Below are 18,213 nucleotides of genomic sequence, written 5' to 3'. Positions count from 1 at the left end.
CAAATTCAAATCTTACCCTGGCACTTCTCTTGGACATGCTCTTATCTTTATCCCAATCATCAGTGTCATCAAACTCTGATCGTGCTTCATAATCAGAAATTGCTCCTTCTCCTTCGTAATCAGAGATTGGTTCAAACTCCGATTCTGTTGCATTCATAGCACCTGTAGAGAAACACACAGTTACGTGAGTCTCCTGGAAAATCTACAGATGACCTGGCATGCACAGCTCTCTAACAAACTGCGCACTTCACAGAAAAGAGTAATAAATGATTCTGGTAGTACAAACTCTCCAACACACATTTTGGCTTTTGGTTTTTAATGTTTCTTCTGTGCAAAGAAGCTGCTCAATAACTTTCTTACTGATACTTCTACTGAACGGCTGCTTATTATGAAAGTACTACATACATGTAACGAACTTCTGTATCAAATTTTTGTAAAGCCTGGTTTACACGTACGCACCAAGCATAAGCATAAGGACAAGGATGTTTACACATGCGATAAACGTAAGCACAAGGCAACATACGCAAGCGCAGAAGCATAAAAAATTGGCACAATCTCGCGGCTGGACTGCCTTTTGGCACGAGATTTTATTCCAACATGTCGGACTAGAATATACGCTGACAACGTGTCACTGTTTTTCAGTTTCCTTTCCTTGCGCTTGTGCTTAAGCGCAAAAGAATGGAAATCGTTCCATTTTCTTGTGCTTATGCTTATGCTTGCGTCGTACGTGTAAACCAGGCTGAACAGCCTCACAGAAAATTTCTTAATAGAAGACAGTATAATATTACAGGCATGAGAAAGTTTCATGAACTGGTACAAAATGTTTGCTTGTTTCTTGTTCTGCTAATGGATTGATCGGTATTCTATCTCTGCTGTGAATTGGTTAATATCAAACTGACAAATAAACTACTTCCTTCTACTGCCGCCATTACAGAAACTGGTTTATATCAGACTAGCAAATAACTGACTTTTTAGCCTCTGCTTTTGTAAATAGCTTACTTATTTCTTCCTCTGCCGTTGTTAGAACTGGGTTATATCAGACTCGTAAATAAATTACTTACTTCTTCCTCTGCCGTTGTTAGAACTGGGTTACAAACATACGTACACATGTATACATACATAATTTATTTGATAAAGCAGGTTGGGGAGTTGGCAAGACATTAAGTCCTGATGTGGACCTGCACTATCTAAAGTGATTAATTAATAGACACCTAAATATTAAATGACAATGGATTATATCAGACTGGTAAATAACTTACTTTTTTCTTCCTCTGCCGTTGTTAGAACTGGGTTTTATCAGACTGGTAAATAAATTACTTATTTCTTCCTCTGCCGTTGTTAGAACTGGGTTACAAACATACGTACACATGTATACATACATAATTTATTTGATAAAGCAGGTTGGGGAGTTGGCAAGACATTAAGTCCTGATGTGGACCTGCACTATCTAAACTGATTCATTAATAGACACCTAAATATTAAATGACAATGGATTATATCAGACTGGTAAATAACTTACTTTTTTCTTCCTCTGCCGTTGTTAGAACTGGGTTTTATCAGACTGGTAAATAAATTACTTATTTCTTCCTCTGCCGTTGTTAGAACTGGGTTACATACATACATACACATACATACATAATTTATTTGGTAAAGCAGGTTGGTAAGTTGGCAAGACATTAAGTCCTGATGTGGACCTGCACTATCTAAACTGATTCATCAATAGACACCTAAATATTAAATGACAATGAATTATATCAGACTGGTAAATAACTTACTTCTTTCTACCTCTGCCATTGTTAGAACTGGGTTTTATCAGACTGGTAAATAAATTACTTATTTCTTCCTCTGTCGTTGTTGGAACTGGGTTATATACATACATACACATATATACATAATTTATTTGGTAAAACAGGTTGGGGAATTGGCAAGAAATTAAGTCCTGATGTGGACCTGCACTATCTAAACTGATTCATTAATAGACACCTAAATATTAAATGACAATGGATTATATCAGACTGGTAAATAACTTACTTATTTCTACCTCTGCCACTGTTAGAACTGGGTTATATCAGACTGGTAAAAAACTTACTTATTTCTTCCTCTGCCATTGTTAGAACTGGGTTATATCAGACTGGTTAAAAACTTACTTATTTCTACCTCTGCCATTGTTAGAACTGGGAAATATCAGACTGGTAAATAACTTACTTATTTCTTCTTCTGCTGATGGACTGGTGATCATCTCTTCAATAACAGCAGGTCCTTTATATCGCGGCTGGCTTATCACCTTGGTCCATTTGACTTGTTCAGGGCCAGTGTAACCAACAAAGGCCCATGAACCATGGAACCCAGGATGTACATTTCCTGAAGCCCCCAAATCATAAAGAGCCGCCTTGGCATCATTCACAGAGGTACCTGTTAAAAAAAAGGTATCAAAATCAACTAACTACATAGCATAAGGAAGAGGAAGATAAAAATACTACTTCATGACAGCCTTGAACACTGTTAGTAACACAGCAACTGGATTTTACTGATTGTGTCTTTTTACAAACTGTCAGATACACGTAAGAAATGCATATTTAAATATTAAAGAAAGCACAGGGACTCATGACAGTAGGATGACAATTGAAGGGCTAAGAGCATTAGCGGCTTCTGTTGAATTTTAACTAAAGTCGATTTTTCGTTTTGGTCTAAAGTGTGTGAATTTATGGATGTGGCCTTCAATTTATTCAGAGAACACCACTCAGTGTCTTTTTCCACACAGGTACATTACTATTAACTTACAAAAATGACCAGCTCCAAGTTGGCCTTTGGCATTAACATTAGCCATTCCAGTACTTACCGGTGGTCCCCTGAGTACCAATGAGCACAATCCTCTCCTGGGGAAGCTCCTGTAAGAACTTAGCCATCTTCACCCCCTCCCCTTTAGATGGATCAGCTGTGTCAAAGTTTGCTGCCATGATAAAGTTTCTGTCACTGTCCAAGACGACCACATTGTGTCCTCGAAGCATTGGTGATCTCTCAATGCCATTGACTTTGATTGATGTTCGGCCTGTTCCCTTTGGATCATCCTCGCCTTCGGCGACGATAGCAACTTTCACCAAACCTGCCATAAAAAGAGATTACAAACATTTTCACTACAAGGGATCAGGCAATAGTTGTTTACAGTGTGATGATCACTAATTTAACTAGTGATGAATTTAAAAAGTGTATTTAAGAGGAAGTATCACAAGGATTTTGACCTTTTGTGGTGAATATGGTGCGACAACACCTTCACTTAGTTACAAAATAATTCTAGAACATCAAGAAAAAGAAATTAACTGAATTCTTGAAAGGTACAGCTCATGATTTGCTCTAGTGAATTTTGGAAACGAAAACGTGAGAACTTGAAAAATGATACCCTTAACTTTTTTCAAGTTGCAGTCCATTCTAACACCGTCTATCTGTGGCCAGAGACACTCATTGATAGGATTATTAAATTGGCCTGGGGTGACAATTTACAACAAATTTGAACAATATTTTTAGGTTTCTGTTGACAAAAAACGTTTTGGAGTTCTTGATATAACACCAAATTCCCGTGACACTTCCCCTTTAAGTCAACTGGCAAAGGCCATTGGTGCCAAATCAGCTTTAACTACTGCAGATGGCAAGCTGTCCTATTCCCCTTCAGACCGTACCCTCTCCAGCACAATAAGAACATTCATTCTTAAACAAACCCTTTTGAGCAGCTGGTGTTGGAATCAGCTGAGCCACAATGGAGGGTCCATGGTATCTGGGACGCACTTCTGCTCTGGTGTAAAATCTTGGTGCAGCACCAGTGCAGCCTGAGAAAGAATATGACCCATGATAGCCTGGGTCAAAAGGTCCCTCTGCTCCAAGACGCTCCAGTGCTGGTGCAGCAGCACCAACATTGTTACCTAAGCAACAAGGAAAGATACATTTGGCCTCTGCAGTTACCTTTATTCAAAATGGTTCAAGAAATTTAATAGTATTAATATTATTGATGTGAGTTGTAAATGCAGCAATAACACTTGACCTTTGATATCTTAATCCAGAACAGCTCTAGAAATTGAGTGGCACGATATCAGTGCTACACGTAGCAATGGGAGAGGGGGTCGGAAACATTTCTTGCCTCAATCCCACTACCCTGTGCAAGGTTGGTTTCTATCAAGTAATAAGTATCTAGCAGGCCCCAGTTGTTGAAAGAGCAGACAACTTTATCCAGCAGTTAAGTCGCTATCTAGTGGATAAAATAAATGTATTGGTTTATCTGATGGATAGTGATTTACCCACTGGATAGAGTTATCCACTCTTTGAACAACTGGGGCAAGGTGTACGAGGAAGTGGGTGGGGCAGGGCAGGGGGGTGGGGGAGGGGGTAAAGAATCTCTTCTTGGTGTCTTCTTAGAAAGAGCAGAACTTTAAAGTTGATATTTCCACATCTTACTTTCAATTCAAAACAACTACAGTATTATTTTCTCCAGAAAAACTTTAAGTTTTAAAACACTTACAACTGTACCATACTGACTTGGATAAATAACCAAGTGTGGTGTGTTACAAAAGTCATGTAATTAACGCTTATGTCGTAAATGGAGGTTGGGTGCCCAGGAGATAGGGGACTGGAACCGCCACCCCAAACCTAGGTAGGTAGAACACCCCATTAGCCTGCCCTAACCACAACTCAGCCCCAGTCCTAACACTCGTCACACTAAGACTAGAAGCTAGGTGGAAACAATTACAAGTAATTAAATAAGACATAGAACTAACCCTAATCCTAACCCCAAGCACAACTCCAATCCCAATCCCAAACGATAACAAACTACCACTACGGGGAAGGAAGGGAGGGAAAGAAAAGCCCTACAGAACACGATAAACCAAGAATGCAAAAATGCTGAGTAAAGTAAAATTCAGAGGATGTGCCAAGGCGCACGCCTAAACCGCATGAGAATACTGATGGCCATACAACAGCCTGCAGTCTTGGACCAGGCCCAAACAGTAATGCAACAACAACAAGCCCACAAATGCTAACGCGCCACAAGCACACCAAACTGTAAGCCTTTAAATGCTAACGCCACGCTATACCATGCCACCAGGGAGCAAACTTGCTCCAAGTCGTTAATTAAGTTAAATTACATTTAACCCTACTTTAAAAAACAAAAACAATAACAACAAAAGGCTAGTAAAAAACCTTGATTTCTCCTTTCACACATGTAGAATAAAAAAATAAACGTCAAGCATTTCCCTATGAAAAATTCACTCTAGGCTTTTATTCCCCCTTTTTTATGACAATATTACTGTATATTATTGTTCAAAGGGGGGTACAATGTAATTGGAAGAGGAGAGTCAATTAACATACCCTGTTCTCTGCCGTTAACCCCTTGTGTAGCCACAAGTACGACATGATCTTCAGGAAGCTGATCAAGGAACTGTCCCAAGGCAGGTCCCTCCCCATTATTGGTGTTGAAATTCTGGGCTGCAACAACTTCACCAATTGGATCAAGAACCACTACATTGTGTCCTACTTTCCTGGGGCAGTGTTCCACACCATTAACCTTGATAGACGACACACCCATACCACCTTCATCTTCACCTCCCTCAGCACGCACTTCAAACTGCACCTTTCCTGTAATGTGAAATGTATGACAGTTGCTAAAGGGAAAGTGTTATGAGATTTGTTCTCCCAGCAGATTTTAGGGTCAACATTGAACAGGCTTATATAGTTTTGCAGCATCCTACATAATGAAGTGCTAACGTGTATGTTTGGGTTACTCTTACCCTGATGGAATAGTATGACTGCTTAAGATGACTACTGAATGACCAAACCCTTTGCACCAGACAGATAATTTGCATTTACATACTAATTGTCTATTTTTTCAGTACTTCTTCAACCACTGTTTTAATTAGAATTAAAACATCTATTGCTACAGGGTGTCCTCCATAATGGTGGGAGAACACCGAAGGCTGATTTAGACAATTTATTCAACTTTTGCCTACAACTCTGTAGCATGTGCTGGTCACATCATACAAAAAAATGTACACAACTCTCGACATTCAACATTACCTATGCTTAAAATAATTGCCATAGGATTTTAAAACATGTTTCCAAATCCTACCACATTTTGTGTCGTGCACAACAAGTTGTAAGATTAATTTACATGGACAATTCACTTCATAAGCTTGTTGTCAACGTGTCACATACAACAAAGTTGTACTGTCTAAGAAATCAGAATTAAAACTTGTGTGGAATCTGTTCAGATGGTAAAAATGTGTAAAGCTACTGAAAGTTCATGCTTTTTAACACATACCACTAGCTTTGAGCTGCTCATAAGCAGCTTGTTCCCTGGCACGTGCTTGAGCCTCTGCAAACAACTCTGCAGCATTATCTTCCAAGTAAACCTCTTCTCCGACTCCTGCACCATCACGTCTCTGAGGACATTAAAATAAGTAGCTAAGGTAATGAATTAAAGCAGAGTAAAGGATGTTATGTGTAATTCAAAAAGCTCTTCCATGTAGTTTCCATTAGCAATAATTACAGGTACCAGGTGCTTCATATGGAAGAGCTGCGATCAATTTTTCTTGTCTAAAAATAACAGTGGGTTATTCTTGAAAAACAATCCACATGAGCTCAGAAGCAGTGTCAGTTCCTCTAATAATGCTTGATAATGCACATGGCCAGCAGCAGCAAATGAACTCACAGAAGTTTTAAATTCTTAGTCTGTTGTGTCATCTCCACACTGGCAACTGTTAACTAAAATTGCTAAATGTATGCATTTGTTCAGCAAGATAGCTCAATTTTCTATACTGCCATGTACTGTAGCTTTTTTTGGCTCCTTTCTTGATCAGCGATGTCGTAACACAAACCTTGGATTTAACTGGCTTTTAGACACCATTAATATTACATCAACATGATTACAAATGAACACCGCTGTACTTGTAATGAACCAAAGTACAAAAATGGGTATTGGCCAAACAAAATTATTGAACTTGCATGTTAATATCAAAAGAATATCTACATGTAGAATTATGGCATTTGTACAGTACTTAATAAGAAAACATAAGGGCAGAAAATCCACATGTAAGCATTGCAGGTTATGCTGTCTACTACACATTAATTTTTGTAATTTAACAGGACTGTATCTTACCCTCCCAGATAGCACAGCCTTTCTTATATCTCTGATGCCCTCATACACCTAAAAAGTGATGCAACAAGAATCACACCAGGACTGAAAGAATTATTATTGCAGTAATACAGAGCTAAGCTTTGTCATATTGATGGGCAGGAAATGAAGCTGAGTACTAAAAGTCTTAGAGGCATCAGAATCAACTGGTGTTACTACACTACAAAACAGTTCAGTCAATTCAGCTTGTCTGACAAGGCAAACTGTGCACTGTTTTGTTGAGACACAGACAACATGGCACAAAGTGTAACACAACAAAAATCACTGCAGCATTCACACAATCCTTCCAAGCTTATATGGGTACTGCAGCATTGACACAACCTTTCAAGCTTGTATGGTCACTGCAGCATTGACACAATTGACACTGCAGCATTAATTGACACAATCCTTTTAAGCTTGTATGGTCACTGCAGCATTGACACAATCCTTTCAAGTTTGTATGGTCACTGCAGCATTGACACAATCCTTTCAAGCTTGTATGGTCACTGCAGCATTAACACAATCCTTTCAAGCTTGTATGGTCACTGCAGCATTGACACAATCCTTTCAAGCTTGTATGGTTCACAATAACTGCATACTGCCTTCTGTAACATCTCCTTAAGATTGCCATGTTGCTTTTTAGAGAAATGCAATATGAATGGAGGATTAAAGTGCCCCTAACCCTCCTTTTTTTTTTTTGTTTTGGTAGACTTCCATATCTTTCAAGAGCTCATTTTCGAAAAATTTTTTGAGAAATATTGAATCCTTTTTTTTTTACGAGCGCTAGAAGTGAAGGGCAGTCTTGTCGATATTTTCACCTATCGTTCGCATTAGTCCCCCACTCGGCCAAATATGGATCATGACGTAAGAAAAGGACATCGTGCAAAAATATCCGAAGATTCGCGGTAATGCTTCAATTGTAAACAGAGAAAATGGTTGAAAATGTGTGGTTTTTGGATGCAGCAACTCTCGAAATGTAGAGGAAGGAATCAGCATGCATAAGATTCCTTCTGAATCCTTCTGGTGTCCTTTTCTTACGTCACAGCTAAGAAAGTGTCAAATATCGGACGCTTCTCATTGGCTCATTCCTAATGAGCCCACGAGATAAAAATTTGTCCAGCGGGGCTTAAAGCGCGCAAAAATTTAAAAATTTCAGTAGTTTTTAGCGCTCGTAAAATAAAAAGGATTCAATATTTCTAAAAAAATTTTTCGAAAATGAGTTCTTCACAGATATGAAAATCTACCAAAAGAAAACAAATTGAAGGGTTAGGGGCACTTTAAAGGTTTGAACTTTGAAAGATTTTTCCTTACCAGTTTAGAAGCATCAATAAACTGAGCCTCGTCCACATCTCCATGAGGATCTTTGGCAAGAGTATTCACTGAATACTCCACATTCTGAGCAAAGTGTGGGATCACTAACAGGGAGAGTAAATGTACAGTCAAAGCTCTCAGTACTGCAATAAATCTGCACAACAGTGCACTTACATTTTTTTCAATTGTCACTTCAGCAAAATCCCACTAACTGAAATTTAAATGTGGCTAAGTGTAATTTAGGCAAAGTTAACCTCGAAGCAATGCTGGTCAGCTGTTTTCCCCAACTACATTAGGGGTAGCCCGATGTCTCTAGCAGGGGCACCTCGTGACTTATATACGCAGTTGCTTGCTTGCAGTTCTTCGCAAAGTGTTGTCTCAATTGCTTGCTGTTTGCATGCCAGTTTGTGCATGGTTTTTCCCATCCCTCCCTCCCTCCTTCTTGGTGTGGGCTAGGTAAGTGTTGGGTCGGTAAGTATTCCACTGAACTCGGAGAAGAAGCTTCTGCTCGGTGGCCGCATTTACTCAGAGGCAGAAGATTCTTTCTCCTCTTCTGGGAGGAAAGAAATCGCTGGAATGCTACAGCTTCAAGGATAATAAAGTGGCTAAAAATTTAAAAAAAAAAAAAAAAAAAAGTATTCCACTGAACTGTTCAGTGTGACAGTGCTTGGTGGGGCCGCTCGCAGGGTTGCCATGGATACCTCCTCATGCGAGAGCATTGCCCGGCTCCACCAACTTCAAAGGCACCAACTCCAAAGCTCATCTATTGGTGATGAGTTAAACAACTTGCTATCTTAAAGAGAAACCTACTACCTTCAGTTGGATACTGTTACCAACAATCTACAACTGGTTTTCTCAGACTCCCGATTTCTCGAACAACCTTTTCTTCTCTTGAGTGTTCAACTAGCTGAAGTCCGCTGTAATCTCAATAGCTATTTTATTATAATTGTTGTTTTGGAATAAAGAAACATGGAAGAAAATCTTCAACTTAAGTGGGAATTGAACACATGACCTGTGGAATTGATCAGCCACCTGAGTTCAGTTGGTAAAGCAACAGTTGATCAAATCCAGATGTTGTGGGTTCAATTCCCAAGTTTTTTCTTTGCCTTGTGTTGCCTCCCATTTCCTTACTAGGGCTTACACTTGACACAACATTCATGAAATTCATAGGGTTTACTTTAGCACACCACCACAGCTGCACAGAACAAAATTTAAAGTTAAATTACCTTCATTACGCATAACCAAGACTGCCCTCATGACATTGTCAGTGTAAGGCCCTTGTTGGTAGTTCTCCATTTCAGCAGTGACAACATCTTCAAGCCTGGCTGTGCGTCCCCGGATCTTTCCAGCTGTTCTGTCCACTGTCTCTGGGTCCTTATCTTGAAGAGCTTGGACACACTTGTTCACGTCCTCCAAAATATGAGCCTCTGTGGAAAACACAGTCTTATATTTTAACTTTTTTGTATTGAGTTAGCAATCTACCAGCATGCCGCATTAACAACCACTTTTATCACATGACACAAGAAGCAAAGGACAGAAGTGCATATAGACAACACTTTTCCAACAATAAACAACTTCCATATCTTCCAAAGGAAATTAGACACAGTGTCTCATAACAGATAACCAAGACAAAAGGATGCCAGCTGGTCAACCAACTGAAGGAAGCAAGAGGGGAAGGAAGAAAAAAAAAAAAGAAATTAAAGGAAAGGAAATTCCAAAAAGAACTGAAAGAAAAGGCAAAGGAAGGAAAAGAAACAAAATGTAATGAAGATGTACATGTAAGGAAAGAGAAATAAGTAAAAGGGGGAAAGAAAAGGACAAGTGTGCAATGAGAAAAAAAGATAAAGAATCCTTGTGTAACAAGTAGCACCCACATGCTTCTGAGAAGTGTTACACAGATGTACTTGTTTACCCGCAGCCCTACTGATCACAAAAACACACCTGTTGTGGCCAGAAATTCATCAATGCTGGTGATATCATCCACAGCTTCAGTCAGGACTTGCAGCTGCTGTTCCCAAGCCTCCTTGAAAACATCCATGTTTTCACGTGCCACCTTACTGTGGGGACGTGCAGCAAGTGTGCGAGCGGCATTTATCACCTGAGGACAAAGATTTTGCAGTCGCTTGGCCGCCAATCTTACCATCTTCACTTTCTCAGGGTTTACAGACATCGAACAGGCCAGATTGGCCACCTGTAGAATTGAAACAAATACTTGCCATGAGAGAAGATCACGAGAACAGGGGGAGTTGGAAATTCCTGCTTTATGGATCCTTCCTTCCTCTTTCTTCTCACCTTCTGACTTTTTTTTCTGGATGTCATATCCCCCCCCCCCCCCATCCCACTGATCACTACACAAGTGGGTGCATGAAGTATAACTTCCTCTTACACAGCTTAAATTAAAATCAGTCAGTTGCTTAAGAGGGGACTAACTACAATACGGAAAAAAAGTTGTTGCTAGAGAATTTTAGGGATGGTATTTTGTGACACTCGGTTTTGCAGTGTTTGTGGCACTTCATTGGTGAAGTGTATGAGGGTGAACAGATGGATTTTAAAAATCATCAATACACATAAATATATGTAATTGACAATAAAATTGTAAATCATTTAGTTCTGAACAGGGTTAATTTTTCAACTTTGAAAATAATGTAACATCTGCTTAAGATCTATAAATTATTAATGATTTGAATTTATGTTCACCTCTTCCAGTTTAGCTGCATGGTCAGTGAACAGCTTAGCACATTCCTCCACTTCTCTTTCATTCCCAGCCTGAGCAGCTTCAATCAACATGAGTAGCGGCATGGTGGTCTCCAAGAATGAATCTGATACATGGTCCACAACTGCACGCCGCAACTACAACAAATTACAAATTAAAATATCAAGAGTAGCGGTAATTAAGATCTCATAACTCTTACACCAAACATGATGGTTCAAACATAAACAGCAGCACTGTTAAAAGCCATTAAATGGCTTTTACACCATGAAAGATCCAGCCGCTAACTTTCTATGTGTTATAAGTGTCTTTTATTACTTTATTTATCTTTAACCCGCAGTTCAAAATATATGTTTTTTCATATTCAAGTTTCTTTTACCTGTCCTCGCAGTTCCCGTGTCCTCTTGCACATCCTCTCCAGTGCTTGATCCAGAGCACCCCCAGGGGTTGCCTTTTTCTTACCTGTGGCCTACAAAAAATAGGGAGAAAGGTCAAACATAGTCTGTGTACACCATGCTGTACATGCTATGAAGATAGAGGTGTTTATATGCAAATCAACAACATAATGAAGGAGCTAAGTATTAGATTTCCCTAGTTGCAATGCTAGAAGGCCTGATATATGCCACTAGGAACTTGTAACCGGTACTGGATGAGTGATTTGGGATGCTAGACTCAAGCATTTTCAATTGATAACCACTTGGTATTTTGGGCAGTTCACTGGCGACTATTTTACATGTGATAATTTAAATACACTTCTATTGGGCATGGCACAAATTTAAAGTCACTTGACTCTGATCTGAAGATGACTTCCATTCAGGTTGTCACAACGCCAGTCACCGTCACCTCAAACAGTCCTTCTCAGGAATACACTCACCCCGATGATCATAATTTACACACTTATGATAAAAGTAAACTATCAATCTCTTGATCTAAATTCTACAGAAAAAAATCAAAAGAAAAACCCTTACATGATCCATGTACTCCGAGAGGAGATCTTGCAGAGCTTGTCTTACTCCATTACAGCCAGCAATAATCTTGTCACGAGTGTCATCTCTTGTTGAGATGGAGTCTGCTAACTGAGCCGCTCCACTGATAATGCTCTCAAGACGCTGTTCCAAGGTGGGACGAGTTCGCTTCTCAGAGTATGCAGTGGGGTCCATTGCAATTTGAGTCTGAAAAAACAAATGTTGAGTGAACTTCTTGCCCCTAGTCAAGGCTTCATGAGGGACAGCAGAAGTGACTGAGCTCGAGAGTAATCAAAACTACTCCAGGCTGTTGCCTAACAGAATTCCAATAGCCTAGAATGCAGGTTCAGGTCTTAAAATGGTCAAAAGTGAAACAACAGATTATGTTGCAGTTTAAATTTTTTTGGTTTAAAATTTTTCAAACCAGTTAGTTTTCATTATTTTTCCTTTGTGCAGTATTCCTAAACCATAATCTGAGACAAAGGGAAATAAAAAATCAATTTTTAAACCAAAAAAATTTGAAGCACAACATATACATCGATCTGCTGTAATGGAAAGTGTAATTACAAATATTGGTCTGAAAATGGCTACAAAAAATGCATACTTTGCTCTGAAAATGAATAAAGCCACCGCTACACGGTGAAACGCTTAGCTGAAACTTGCGTGCAACGGCGAACGAGACCAGTTTCATTAAGTGAGGTTCTTGTTTTTTCACCACTGCGACCGTTGCAAGCTGTTGCAGAAGTTGAAAGCGGTTCTACTTTTCGTGAAACTTGTCTCGCAACAGAAGTTCGAAAAAGTCAGTTTCACGAAACCGACCATATTACACGGTGCAACACCCGCTGAAACTTGTTTCGCAGCGCCGTTGCACACAAGTTTCAGCTAAATGTTTCAACGTGTAATGGCAGCTTAAGGGTTTCAAGAAACAGAGTACCTCTTCCTCCCTGATAAGGATCTATCATGGACAACTACACTTCTACACCTAAACATCTTTTAGTGAGGTTTGGGCTCCTTAACCAGAGGCTTGACTATCATAACTCTGAAAATTACACTGGACTCACATCAAAATCATCTAAAGCTGTAGCTAGAGCCCCTGGAGTCTCCAGTGGGTGTGGTCCACTAACATCAGTGGCCTGAGTGGCACCAGAGATAGCATTCACTGCTTCTGACATCTGCTTCATCACAAAATCTCTGTTGGCTTTGGCTGAGACTACTTCAGGATGATGCACATATGCCTGGGAACAAACACATCATGAATAAACAGATATGTACAGTGAGTGACTGATGATATGAAGGAACCCCATTTCACTGCTAGAGGTATTTTTTTATTTATGCTCAGCACAACAAGTGTCCTTCCAAAATAAAAATTATTTGGATAGGACATACTGCCAAATTGTCCACACAAGCTTCATCATCTTTGATTTTTTACATGACACATCCATCATTTGGCATAATTTTTACATGCCTTGATTGACATTTTAAAGGTTTAGGAATGTATTATGGGGTCACTGATATCAGTACACGCCGCAATTTTCAACTTTCAACTCAAATACGTCAACTTGAGAGCGTCTTGTAACAAACCTAAAGACAGACTGAGAAGTAATTTTACCCACTAAGTTAACAAGCTTTTGAGCCATTTTCTGCAGGGACACCAATGTCCAGGGAATTAAGAACTGGTCAGCAAATTGTATCTAAATCTATACAGCTGGTTAAACAATGCCCAACAACGAACTGTTATTTCGAACACTTCACCTTATGACCACTCTCACACTTTTCACATGTACATGTATGAATATCTCTAGTTGGCCTTACAACCATACTTGAGGCAAAAAAGCTAATGAAGTCACTTGGTTATTAAACACGTAGCCATCCTTTACCTGAGCCTTGTTAGAACACTGGAATTTAACACACTTTTTTCTGCAACTACAATGAAGTGTACAGCTATTTAAGTTCATATATTTTCTCATGCAAGCAAGGGTCATGGAAGTGGGAACCTATTGACTATAGCTAGATTGAATCATGACTTTTCTCACCTTGGATGAAGACAGCAGCATTTTACTGGATTCCTTCAGTGTAGCTCTTGCAGCTGCCATATCATCTTTTCTCTGTGGGTCTTTTAAATCCTAGAATTTAACATAATTAATGTATACATTAAGTAAGTTATTTGAGAAAAATATATCCCCTGACTTCATAGATTGGTACAACAGCCAATCTCCAACAGGTCAGGCCTTTTTAAATTTTAATCATTAAAGATGAGTTGAAGATCTGTGTTAACTTCTTTAAAAAAAAAACATGGAATGATATGTATAGTCATGTCTTTCAGAAGTAGATAAAATGGGATATGATCTAATTGATTACCTACATGTACTTTTGCTTTTAAATTCCCCATGAGCTGATATTTTGGATTGTATGGCATCACATGGTTGCCCTATTGCTGCACACAAAATAATTTCTGCTTCTTGAATATAATGTCATGATAATATCCAAAATGACAGCATGTTTGCTGGAAATTTCAAAGCAAAAATAGGTAATTTTTTAAGCTAAAATACTGTTTCAAAAAAGTGGACATTCCACTTTACATGTAAGTAAGTTATCAAAGTACTCCACTGATCAGCATTAATGTAGCACTTACAGCTTGTCTCTTTCCAGAGAGCTTGGCCAGGTCCATCAGGTCGTTGCCAAGATTCTTAAAAGAATTCAACAAGTCTGCAGTGTTACTGGCCTTCTCCAGTTCTTTGAGTCTCTTCTCAACCTGCAAAAATATTAATAAGAACAACAAGCACCTCTAAATTAATTATTAAGCTTAGCAATATAACTTATAACAGCACACAGTTCCAAAGAATCTGTCATAAAACATAGCTTGTCCACAAGATACCTACACTGTAGATTTATCTTGTGGGTTTCATTTGGTAACCAATGTTTTAGCAAATTAGTGGAAAATGCACTGGTCAGACTTAACAGTTTAAAAGATACTACTCCTAGAGTGCTTCAGTGATGTGGCATGAGCTCCTTCATGCTCTGAGCTATGTGCTCCCGTTTATGTTTGCTGTTTATCACCTTCCCCTACCCCCCCCCCCCCACCACCCCACCCCACCTTGTCCCCTGAAGAGCTCTCCAATGTTTGTTTAGTACCACCATTGGCATCCATTGGTCTTGTCAGACTATGGAATTGCACACTGGGAGCATCTTCTGCTGTGGCTGGAAAGGCCAATTCTTGAATGACAGTCCTTTCCACAGGTGGGGCAGATTAAGGTAGAGTCTTTATGTTTCTCTTGCTGTACCATGGGTACTGGTGATCCCCATAGGGGAGCTTCAGTTGGGTGTAAAACACATTCACAAGGCTAAACTGTTATGCTTACTGTAGCTGAATATCGAGGGCTGCTAGATATGGCTGATCTCAAATGTAATTTGGTTCTTGGCTGTCTGGTCATTGCAAACCCATACAGATGCATGTCGTCTTGGTTCAACACTGATTCTCAGTGTTATCTAAGACATGGCGATATTTTTAAACGTAGAGTATCTGGCGAATCTCAAACTGGAATTTGAAATTGGAAAATTGGAAACTTGGGCTTGTTGAACAAAAAAAAAAGAAAGCCCTTTATTTTTATAGTATTAACTTGTTTTGAAACAAGCACACTGGAAGCCCAACATTATTAGAAGAAGAACTACATGAAAGTGACTAATCTCATCTACAGTGTAAGGTCATGATATAGAACTTTACAAAATGTCCAAGACATGAACATGTTATGCTAACGACACCTAGAGTAGAACCATACCTTCACATCAAACAAAGAGCATAATCTTAAAAGTTTTGTCTACAGTTAAACTTACCAGCTTCAGTGATGCCAAGAGACGATACACGTCTGCCATGTCAGCAACACACAGCAGTCTTGTGACAGAGGACAACAAAGCTCTGGCTGCTCTAACCATTGAAGCTCTCTTGGTTGAGGTGCACGGATCATCTGCAAATTCTTTGGCTGCTGTGCGCATTGAATCACCTGACAGGTAAGGTGGGAAAAAAACATCAGAATTAAGAACTAACACAGCATTTTGGTAGAGTTTTTGTTTGAGCTGCAACCTTGGTCTGAGCATTTTACATGTATGCAAGATGTTCATCACATCACCAGCACTTTAAACAACTGAACTAAGAGGTCAGCTCGGAGCTGGTCATGGTTAGAGCGCTGCTGAGCTGATCCATAGGTCATGAGTGTAAATCTCATGACCTCTGCAAACCAAATTCCTAGCAGGCCTGGGGAACTATAAGAACAGTAGTCTTCACTATAGCACTCAAAAACTAATTTCATTCTATTCATGCCTACCTGCACCTCTGCAATCCTTGCAAGCTGCTAACATTTCTTCTTTAATCTCTGGAAACTCTTGAGCAATGTCCTCCCCTGTTTTAATGAGTCTTGCTGTGGCATCTTCAATATCCTGTGCAAGTTTGTGTGCATTCTTTGATTTTCCTAACTTGCTACCTTTCTTCTTGGGATGATTGACAAGAGTTGTCACCTGAAATATGATGCCAGTGAATCAGCTTATACACAGCATCCTACAAAACCTTTTGTATGGGTAGTAAAGAAATGAGCTTGGAGTAATAGGCCAAACAAGCTAAAATTATCAGTCCAAAAGGGTCTTGGAGAAAATAAGTATAAACTGTAGACTGCAAAACTGCCAGCTGTCAGTACATTTTGAGAGGCTGATTGTACCCAAAATCAAATGTCACAGAAATAGCATTGATTGAATGCACACTTCCTGGAGTGCAAAACACATTTAAGACAATTTGGTTGCAATTTTCTCAGGCTATCAGAAAATGCCAGTTGCTGCTCAATAGCATGTTTTTTCTGAAAACAGTGAAATTATAGGTGACTGTATGATTTTGTTAGTTGCACATTTTTTCACAACTGGAAAAGACTTAAAAAAAAAAATAAGTAATAATATTGTTGATAGTGTTGTAGTCATTCATTTTTTAAACAATGACATACAGTGAAACTCAGTGTTCTTAACTCTCAGTGGTTACATCTACCCCATACAAGGAATACAATGTCTTCATCCGAATAATTACAGGAATGAACGATTGTCATCCTTGAGTTAACCTTTAATGACTGTCTAATTAATAGAAGGTTGAACAAAAATAATTGAATAAAAAAGACCTCGATTTCTCAATTTTAACACCAGAAGTATCACAAGAACAAGTTGTTGACTGATCTTCAACAAAGCACCTCCAAGTTTTCGGTTGTAACGCGTCGATACGGAAAAACAAAATGGCCGCACCCTCGATTTGTTTGCAACGAGACACCAGTAAATAGCTTATCCACAGTTGACAGTTCACGAAGATTATTTAAAAAGCCAACACTGGTGATCAGACGAAGGTAAATTATAAGAAATGCCCCCGTCTACACCCAATTTCTCCCATAAGCAAGAAATTAATTTCAGCGTCATGAAAAGTACAAATTAATTTTGAAAGTCGAAGGCCATGCCCATTTATATGGTGACTTGTCCATAATGAAGCGAGAAATTCATCTGTTCGAAAGGAAGCATATTCGAACGATTTCTACCGCCGTATTAAAATAAAACGAGTTTAACTGCTATTTCCACGAATAATTTACAACGTTTTGTATCATTCCCGCTGTGACAGGCAGCGAGTAAAGCTTGAAATTGCCGAATGCAAGGAGCGATACAAGTTACATGTACGGGTAAAAAGATTTTGCCGTTTTGCTTCTTAAGACAACGACAGCTTAACAAACAACTTCTACCTCGAATAAATGAAGAAATTACACTGGATCAACTCTGAACCTGTTGAAGTAAACTCGACTGCAGTAAGCTTTCTTATACTATAGCAGCTTACTTGATGAACAAGCGGTTCAAGCGTCTTCTCAACCGAATGCGTTCGGATTTCCAAGGTTTTGGGATCCCATTTCATTTTATGCTTTTCCACCTTGATGTCACCGCTTACTGTGGTCGTCCCTCGACTCATGGTACCAGAAATCAGTCCTCAAATGAGAACAGGACAAGACAACTTCGAGCCGTAAAGGTAGGTGTACGCTGAAAATATTTCTCCCCAAGCTGCAAACGGA

The 18,213-nt window shown here is 39.2% G+C and overlaps 1 protein-coding gene across 1 annotated transcript in view; it reads right to left on the bottom strand.

The window, feature by feature from the left end:
* Window positions 1–18,213, bottom strand: part of LOC146464850 (catenin alpha-2-like) — a 23,735-nt gene extending 5,522 nt beyond the window's left edge. Inside the window, exons 1-19 of the mRNA XM_085129670.1 lie at window positions 17,985–18,213; window positions 16,459–16,648; window positions 15,971–16,137; window positions 14,772–14,891; window positions 14,173–14,262; window positions 13,201–13,374; window positions 12,143–12,346; window positions 11,554–11,643; window positions 11,162–11,314; window positions 10,406–10,655; window positions 9,691–9,891; window positions 8,465–8,568; window positions 7,139–7,186; window positions 6,302–6,422; window positions 5,353–5,619; window positions 3,714–3,914; window positions 2,840–3,103; window positions 2,206–2,412; window positions 17–162 (exon numbers count right to left, since the gene is read on the bottom strand). Of these exons, the coding sequence (XP_084985796.1) occupies window positions 17–162; window positions 2,206–2,412; window positions 2,840–3,103; window positions 3,714–3,914; window positions 5,353–5,619; window positions 6,302–6,422; window positions 7,139–7,186; window positions 8,465–8,568; window positions 9,691–9,891; window positions 10,406–10,655; window positions 11,162–11,314; window positions 11,554–11,643; window positions 12,143–12,346; window positions 13,201–13,374; window positions 14,173–14,262; window positions 14,772–14,891; window positions 15,971–16,137; window positions 16,459–16,648; window positions 17,985–18,113 (3,126 nt within the window). The 5' untranslated portion in view covers window positions 18,114–18,213. The remainder of the gene's footprint in view (window positions 1–16; window positions 163–2,205; window positions 2,413–2,839; window positions 3,104–3,713; window positions 3,915–5,352; window positions 5,620–6,301; window positions 6,423–7,138; window positions 7,187–8,464; window positions 8,569–9,690; window positions 9,892–10,405; window positions 10,656–11,161; window positions 11,315–11,553; window positions 11,644–12,142; window positions 12,347–13,200; window positions 13,375–14,172; window positions 14,263–14,771; window positions 14,892–15,970; window positions 16,138–16,458; window positions 16,649–17,984) is intronic.

The sequence above is a fragment of the Pavona decussata genome, unplaced genomic scaffold (assembly GCF_977016875.1).
Source record: "Pavona decussata unplaced genomic scaffold, jaPavDecu1.1 SCAFFOLD_161, whole genome shotgun sequence".
Lineage (NCBI taxonomy): Eukaryota > Metazoa > Cnidaria > Anthozoa > Scleractinia > Agariciidae > Pavona > Pavona decussata.
Note: the sequence above shows the minus strand (reverse complement) of the source record. Positions and strands in the feature narration are given on the sequence as shown.